Genomic DNA, 8,702 nt, shown 5'->3' on the forward strand with positions numbered 1-8,702 from the left:
CTCTCTCTCTCTCTCTCTCTCTCTCTCTCTCTCTCTCTCTCTCTCTCTCTCTCTCTCTCTCTCTCTCCCTCCCTCCCTCCCTCCCTCCCTCCCTCCCTCCCTCCCTCCCTCCCTCCCTCCCTCCCTCCCTCCCTCTCTCTCTCTCTCTCTCTCTCTCTCTCTCTCTCTCGCCTTCTCCTGCAGTCTTGCCTGGCAGCTGGCTTCAACACGCCTTCAGGAAAAAGCCTGAGATGTCAGTCATTTGACCTGGCCGGTTTTTTTCCTGGCTGGTATGTAACCCCCAACTGCATAATGCATAATCTGAGATAACAGACAACCTGACACCTTTCGTTGCATGGTAAACTTTTATTTAAAAAAAAAACAAAAAACAAAAAAAAAAAAACGGAGTTCAGGTAAGGTGAGCCATTTCCTAAATACACAGCAATTTGACAAGAGGCAACTTTAAAATCCACACTAAACAACAAACACACCCCCCACCAGCCACGCCCCCCGTAGGGAGGGGGCTTAAACTGCGCATGCGTGCTAGGTGCGACATTGTCGACGCCAATTTCAGTCCGCCAGTGAACCGGTCTTGAACCACTCTCCAGCAGCCTCGAGAGGCAGAGTTTGCGCCAAGTTCCTTGGTCTCCGACGGCCTCCCTTCTCACGCAGCCATGTCTTCCAGCAGACCCGTGGCGCTGGTGACCGGTGCTAACAAAGGAATCGGATTCGCGATCACTCGTGACCTGTGTCGGAAATTCTCCGGGGACGTGGTGCTCGCGGCGCGGGACGAGGAGCGGGGCCAAACGGCAGTGCAAAAGCTGCAGGCGGAGGGCCTGAGCCCACGCTTCCACCAGCTGGACATCGACAACCCGCAGAGCATTCGCGCACTGCGCGACTTTCTGCTCAAGGAATACGGAGGCCTGGACGTGCTGGTCAACAACGCAGGCATCGCCTTCAAGGGTAAGCCATTGGGTGTGGAGATGGAAGGTGGCTTCCCCAGAGCCTGGTGGCAAGGTGGGCTGTGCCTCTCTGGGATCATTACTAGGACCAGGAGCACTATGCTGTAGGACTCTGAAACAGATCCCCTGGGAGAAACAGGACAGGGTAGTAGGGGCTGCAGGAAAGCAGAGCCTCAATGTTCGCCATCATTTCTAGGTTTCCCTCACCCAGTTGTTGAGTAATTGAATTGGACTTGGCGATACTTAAGTGGAACTATATCTGATACTGAAATAAGCAAGAGATTGAGGAGAGAGAAAGAGACAGAGGGAAACGGTGTTTCCTTAAGATCCTGATATATACAAACTTCACCTAGCCACCCCCAGTGGTGGTGGTGTCTTTCAAGCACAATAGAAAATTGTCAGATGGACAGTGATGCAGAGCTGTATGTAAACAAGACTGTACTTGCAAGTGGATCTCTAAAGCTCTAGCTTACTTAGGTCTTTACATTTCCACTCCGCTAACTCGGTTCTCTTCTCCCCCCCCCCCCCCCGAAAGTCAATGACGACACCCCCTTCCACATTCAAGCAGAGGTGACAATGAAAACGAACTTTTTTGGTACCCGAGATGTCTGCAAGGAGCTGCTCCCTCTAATAAAACCCCAAGGTGAGTCTGCCAGGTGACTTCCGGGCTCAGCTCCTCTCCCTACTGCACAGCCTCTCTGCCACTGTGAGGCACTGCTCAGACCTTTGATCTCAATTCTTTTGTGGCCATTGACTTTCTCTTTGCATACGCAGCTCTTCTTAATCTTCAGATAAGATTCCAGCATCCACTTCTTCCACCTCCTCACCCATTAGGGGCTTTAGGACTCCAATTATGTCTGAAATATTTTGCATACATACTGACATCCCACTGGCCACAATGGCCTGTCCCCACAAGTGCTAAGATTGTACCCAACTACATCCCTCAGCCCAGCTCCACAGCAGCTCTCAGCTGTCAAGATGAACCCTACAAACCCTCTGAGGAAACCACCTTTCTGGAGCAGGACTTCTTTGCCTCTCTACAGCACTCAGCCCCTCCTAAAATCCTTCAGGAAGAAAATCAGGCCTTTAGCAGGGCTCACAAGACTCTATAATCTCACCCTTCCTTATTCCGAGCTCATGTTAGTGCTCCATCAACATGAGAAACCTTTCTGGAAAAACAAACTATCACATTACATTTCTCATGAACTGCTCTCATACCACAAGTCTTTGAATAGCACGTGAATGACCAGTCATTAAACACACCAGTAATGATGAGGGAGCCACTTTGAAAATGTGAGTCTCTGGTATAGAGTTGACTAAGTATGGCTCTCTCAGAACTCCTGTCCTCTCTCCTGTCTTCCCCTCTGGACCAGATCTCACGGTCATCTGGCTTCTCTGCTCACACAAACCTCAAAAGCAAAAAACCAGATTCTCTGCTACTTAACTCCTGTTCTGTGCATCCCTGTCTCACATGAAATCTTTCTGATACAATTCTCACCAGATGTAAAGTGCTGTTCTTGTACATGGTGATGTGTTTTTAGGCAGAGTGGTGAATGTGTCCAGCATGGTGAGTCTCAGGGCCCTGAAAAACTGCAGGCTGGAGCTGCAGCAGAAGTTTCGAAGCGAGACCATCACAGAGGAGGAGCTGGTGGGGCTCATGAACAAGTTTGTGGAAGATACAAAGAAAGGAGTCCATGCGGAAGAAGGTTGGCCTAATAGTGCATATGGGGTCACCAAGATTGGGGTGACAGTCCTGTCCAGAATCCTTGCCAGGAAACTTAATGAGCAGAGGAGAGGGGACAAGATCCTTCTGAATGCCTGCTGCCCTGGGTGGGTCAGAACCGACATGGCAGGACCAAAAGCCACCAAAAGCCCAGAAGAAGGAGCAGAGACCCCTGTGTACTTGGCCCTTTTGCCTCCAGATGCAGAGGGGCCTCATGGGCAGTTTGTTCAAGATAAAAAAGTTGAACCATGGTGAACCCAACTCTCACCTCCCACCCCCTTGTATCCAGACTTTATGAAGGCCAAGGACATTTATAATGTAGTAACACTTCTGAAAAATAAACATAGAATTCTTTGAATGCACAGAGGTTTACAAATGTTTTTAAGTTGTCCTTTATTTTGTTCATATGATTGTCTTTGGTGTATATCAGGAAGGGTGCTACACCCATACAGTGCTCTTGAGTGCCAGGAGAGTCAGTGGATGCCAGGAACTGGGCATAAAGATGTTGTAAGCCTGTTCATGTGTGCTGGAAAAGGAGCTCTGGCCTCTACAAGAGCAGCAAGGGAACTTCCCTGCTGAGCCATGTCTTCAGTCCTCATTTCTACAGATGCCTTTCAGGCAAAACTGCCTTCATCCCAGGCGTTTAATTAAAACAGAACTCAGGCCAAGGGATGGCACGGTGTGACTGCAGACAGTGAACATCAGGAGCCAAAGCAGATTGGGGAAGCTTGTGCACCCTACAGTGTGTGCTATCAGCTCAGGGGTGTCCTTAACAGACACTATGTGTGGAAAGCCTGAGTCATGGCAATGCTGACACAAAACAAGGTGCTCAAAAGGAAAAGAGATCAATTCCCCTGGGGGCATTTTGAGTGACCATGAGGTTACCCAACAACATGGTACACCTTGGAAGCTCTTTCACCTGGGTTTTATAGTTTACAAAACTAAGAAAGCTATTGATCAAGGCAACCTTGAAATACTGTGAGGAGCACAGCAGTGAGTCACATACAATCATCTATAGGCCCAAGAGGCTACCTGAGGACATTCTTAGTTCTTGGATTGCTGGGAGCCTGTGTCCTACCAAGTCCAGAGCTTCTAAGAGGCTTTTATTTAGTAACATCAGGGGTTAGTTCAGAGTTGAGCAAGGATGTGCTGTTCTAAATGCTTGACCTAGTTCAATATAAAGTCATTAACCTCTGAACCTGCAGAATTCCAGTCTCTCCACAGCAACCTGTCCTTCGATCTCTTCAGACTCCTCCTAGGAGTCTGGTTCACAGCCAGACGCAGCTTCTTTTCAAGAATTTTTGTTCACAACAAACCGCAACACAAGGATTGAAAAGTGAGTGGGCATGTACAGGAAGCAAACACATGGTGTACGGGCTTTCTTCATTTGTGTGATTGTATGTGTGCTGTCATGTGTACATGATGTGTGTGTGTTTTCATGTGCACACACATGATGTGTATGTGTGCTGTCATGTGCATGTACAGATGTGTGTGTATCTGTTCATGTATACATACATGATGTATGTATGTGTTGTCATTTGCACTCTGTGATTTTATGTGCATACAGAGGTGTATGTTTATATGCACATACATGATATGTATGTGTGCTTTCATGTTCAAACACATCATGTGTATGTGTCCTTTCATGTTCACATATATGATGTAAATGTGTGCTTTCATGTACACATATATGACAGCCTCGGGGTCATTCCTTAGGTGCTTGACGCTGCTCTGATCAATTTTGGTTCTTCATTTAGTTTCAAAGTTAGGTTACTTGCTAGACTAGCAGGCCAACCAGCTCCAGGGATCTGCTGTCTCTGCCTGCTTAGTGTGGGGGATAAAGCCTATGCCATGGGTCCTGGGCTCTGACTCGTTTGTAAGGCAAGCACTTTTGCTGACTGGCCTAACTCACTCCTCAGCCTGCACAATGACTTCCTGACAATTTTTTTCTTTCACTTTTATATCTCCTGAAATTTCTCCAACCATGGGAGAGGCTAGGAGGCATGTACTAATTTTTTGTTCACCTCTTTATCTGTTGAAAGATTTCCAACCTTGGCCAAAGACTAGGATCCTACTCAGCCACAGAGTATATGCCAGCTTGCCTGAGGCAATGGGTTGAGTCCTTAGAACAAGGAGGAGCAGGAAGAGACCATCGGCTTTCCTTCCTTAATGCATGAGCTGACCCAGGATGACTAAGTGTCACTGTGCCTCTATCACATTGACTATCAAGTCAGGGAGATAACAACAGGATACACATCACCGTTTATGTGTGAAAGCATCATCAGGCATGCACGCATGCATAGGATTTGGTGTCATGCCACACTGCCATTGGGGATGACACAATCCTCAAAAGTGAAGAATGCCACATGCTCACTTTCTGTCACAAGGGACCTTGCAGAATGTGGACGTGCCCATCACCCTGGCTCTGTCAGGAACTCTCCATATTCCTCAAGGCCTCTGACAGTCTCACTGTGGACCAGTGATTTCAGGTTGAAGAGGAACACAAAGCAAGGCCTTTCATAGGTGTTCGCTTCACAAGGCTCCTCTCCCAACAGGGCTGTTCACTTCCTCTTGCTTATTTTGTATTTTTGAGAACAAGTGCCAGAACATCAAGATGGAATATCACAGCCGCAGAGTTCCAAGTGATAGTCTGAAAATGTATACTCCAATCCAGAGACATTTGTCCTAAATACCAGCTAGCATTGCAGAGGTTTTAAGGAATGCACGCCAGGTCAAAATTGTTGATTAACCATGGCATCTGGGAGTATGATTATTCAATATTTTTAATGGTTTAATGGTTTCTTAGGCTGAAGGGTAAAATACACAAGGCTAAAATGAGAGTTTTAGAAAAAGGTAAAATTATGACTGGCACAGATACAATATTAAGCTTCTATTTAACACATGTATGATTATTTGTATGATAAGAGGGATCCAGACAGATGTGAGTCCAAAAATAAAGATTAAAGGTTCAAGGTTACATGGAAAAGGCACACTGAGTTAAAGGATGGACAAAGACAAAACCCAGTGCGTCCATGGTGTAGGGGAAATCACTTAAATCCCAGCATTTAAGTGTCTGTCAGGCCTTACAATTCACAAGTTGTAAGCACTGTGAATGCGGCCAAAGTGCAGTGCTGAGATCTTCCTGGAAAACAGTCACCACTCTTGAAGGAGCTTGATAAGGAACCATCATGCCCAAGGGAGACCAGGAGGAGGTTTGTGGGAGTGAACAATTTGAGTCCTAATTGTCCTGCTCTCTAGTGCTAACTACCTCATGGAGTAACTTCCTCAGATTTCCTAAAGCAGTCCCTCTAACTGAAGGCTTCATCTTTCCTTTGAACTTTGTAGGCTTATGCATGGTGCACATGAATACAAGCAGACATATACACAGACAACAGACTCACAGACACACACAAATAGACAAACACAGACACACCACATACCACACGCACCTCTTGAAATAAATGCATAATTAGCAGGGCAAAGTGAAGTATTTTTTAATTACATCATTTCACAGAAAGTCAAGGATGCCACTGCAGAAGTCATTGCAAACTTACACCACCTGATGCCTTTATGAGGAAAGAGAACAGTCTCAAATCCAGGTGATCTCTCAGAAAGAGAAAGAACAGAAGAGAAGACACGCAGGAGAAAGGGCATCACCATGCCCAGAGAAGAACCCAAAAGACCCACAGGAGAGCACAGAGAGACTGCCTATGTCACCAAGACCCAATCCACTGCAAACACATCCATGACCTGCAGCCATTTTGTCAGGAAATACAGGAAAGGCAGCGATTCTCAATGTCAGCTCTACAACTCGTGGAGAACAAGGAAGTCATGGTGTGAGCAACTTCATGTCACAGGACAAACAACTAAGGGAGACACCCGAAAGTCTGAACAACACTCAAGAAAAGTTAGAAACATAAGGATTCTCCTCTAAAATAAAGCTGCTTCTGCTTCTGCTTCTGCTTCTGCTTCTGCTTCTGCTGCTGCTGCTGCTTCTTCTTCTTCTTCTTCTTCTTCTTCTTCTTCTTCTTCTTCTTCTTCTTCTTCTTCTTCTTCTTCTTCTTCTTCTTCTCCTCCTCCTCCTCCTCCTCCTCCTCCTCCTCCTCCTCCTCCTCCTCCTCCTCCACTGAATCAAGGTCACCCAGGGAGCCACAGGTGGTCACATTGCAAAGAGTAGGTGGCCATGTGGTGCCAGCCCCAACTGATAAACCTACAGCACCATCTCTACTCCTAGGGCTTGGGAGTAAGACTGTTCAAGTGAGAGGTCCACACTGCCTGATGCTATGTGGTAACATCTAGACCAGGACACAGATACTGAACCTGTGAAATCTCAGCAGTAGGCTTGCCTACATAACACCTGCCTAAGGTAAGCACCAGTTGTCCAGTCAACATGGATGAGGAAATTTCATGAGGTCCAACATCTAGATAAAGAGCTACAGGCAAGCTGGGTGTGGTGGCGCATGCCTTTAATCCCAGCACTCGGGAGGCAGAGGCAGGCGGATTTCTGAGTTCAAGGCCAGCCTGGTCTACAAAGTGAGTTCCAGGACAGCCTGGGCTATACAGAGAAACCCTGTCTCATTAAAAAAAAAAAAAAAAAAAAAGAGCTACAGGCAGTCAATGAAGAGATACAGGCTAGTCTTCTTTAGAGCCAAGCCCATGATAGGTCATCCAATCCAAAGTGGTCAGCCCTAAACTTGTGTGCACATACACAACACCGATGACTTCAATACTCTGTGTGTGTGTGTGTGTGTGTGTGTGTGTGTGTGTGTGTGTGTGTGTGTATGTGTGTGTGTATGTATGCCTTTGGGAGAGTGTGTATATATATGGTGTCTGAGTGTGTGTAGAGGGTGTCTATATGGTGTGTATGTGTGTCTGTGGGGGTTGGAGATGTATGTGTGTATGTCTGTTTTATGCTTCTGTGTGTGTGTGTGTGTAAAATGATAATTACAGAAGGAGGGATGATAAACTTGAGAGAGAAGGGGGCAGCAGGTAGAATTAGGGAGGTAGAGAGGCAGAATAGATGCAAACACAGTACTCATATATGACGTTCTCAAAAATAATAAATTTTAAATATAAGCTTCAAATGATCTCTAAGTACAAAACCAAGAATATTGGCCGGGACATAAAGAGGCCCACACCTATGCCTGCCTTCTTTACCTCACCTTTGACTTGATTTTACAGGATAACAGAAGCAGAGGCAGGTGGCCAAGTTCTGCTTGGAAAAGCCTGAGTCACCATGAGATTGAACTTATCCTTGGACACATACGTGGCTTAGACCTCAGAGTGGGAGGAGGTGTCAAATTGTACATGGACTCCTGGACACATCTTTGGGAGGTCTCATCCAGTAAAGATTTGATTGGTAGGCACACAATGCATGGGAGAACTCCATATATAACTTATTAACTGAACTTGGGTAAACACAAATATCTACCACAGTCCAGTGAATGCCTTAACACAGATAAAACTTGGTAACACACTCTCCAGGGAGAGGCAGGCTGGCAATCAGCCCAAGAACTATGTCCTGCTCACGCACTGTAGTTTAACTTTTAGAAACACTGTTTGATTCTGCAGATCCCAGAGTGGAGGTCTCTTCCCCACGGTCAGTGCTTCTGGGTGATATGAACCATCAGCTACTCAAGGGGGAGAGGGCTACAACTCTCCTCAGAAGGTGGAGAACCTGCCCAGGCACAGATACAATGCTAAGGGTGGCCAGCAGAGGGCGCTGGGAAGGAAGGAAACACATTCACCAATAGGAGTCTAGAGCACTCTACCTGGCCCTGTCTGTGCACACATTGCTTCAAGGCCCTTTTTTTAATTTACTTACTAATTATTCCCTTGAATCTCTTTTTTTCCCATTTACTTCTTCCTTACTTTGTTCTCAGCGGTATTTTTTTTTACCTTTAGTATGTTTTTTTTTTGCATTTTTTATTTTGTTCCCCTTCTACTTTTTTGAGTATTTTTTCAGCTGGGATTCTTTCCTTTTCTTTCTTTACAAAGTTTCTCAATGGCATTTACTTTATTTTGTATGTATGTGCACG

General features: G+C 46.1%; 1 protein-coding gene across 1 annotated transcript; it reads left to right on the plus strand.

Annotated features, from left to right (window-relative positions):
- The first annotated feature begins 524 nt into the window (after positions 1 to 524).
- Cbr1 (carbonyl reductase 1) lies at positions 525 to 3,037 on the plus strand. The gene is made up of 3 exons (NM_007620.2): positions 525 to 942; positions 1,477 to 1,584; positions 2,483 to 3,037. Exons 1-3 carry the CDS (start codon positions 654 to 656, stop codon positions 2,917 to 2,919), a joined length of 834 nt encoding a protein of 277 aa, NP_031646.2. The 5' UTR covers positions 525 to 653; the 3' UTR covers positions 2,920 to 3,037.
- Positions 3,038 to 8,702: the final 5,665 nt, after the last annotated feature.

This window comes from Mus musculus, chromosome 16 (genome assembly GCF_000001635.26).
Source record: "Mus musculus strain C57BL/6J chromosome 16, GRCm38.p6 C57BL/6J".
In the NCBI taxonomy this organism is placed as follows: domain Eukaryota; kingdom Metazoa; phylum Chordata; class Mammalia; order Rodentia; family Muridae; genus Mus; species Mus musculus.

Excerpts from the sequence above, each read along its gene's own strand:
- Cbr1 (NM_007620.2), top strand. The coding sequence starts at position 654 with ATGTCTTCCAGCAGACCCGTGGCGCTGGTGACCGGTGCTAACAAAGGA. Across the intron at positions 943-1,476 it reads CGCAGGCATCGCCTTCAAGG|TCAATGACGACACCCCCTTC; the intron begins GTAAGCCATTGG and ends CCCCCCCGAAAG. Across the intron at positions 1,585-2,482 it reads CCCTCTAATAAAACCCCAAG|GCAGAGTGGTGAATGTGTCC; the intron begins GTGAGTCTGCCA and ends ATGTGTTTTTAG.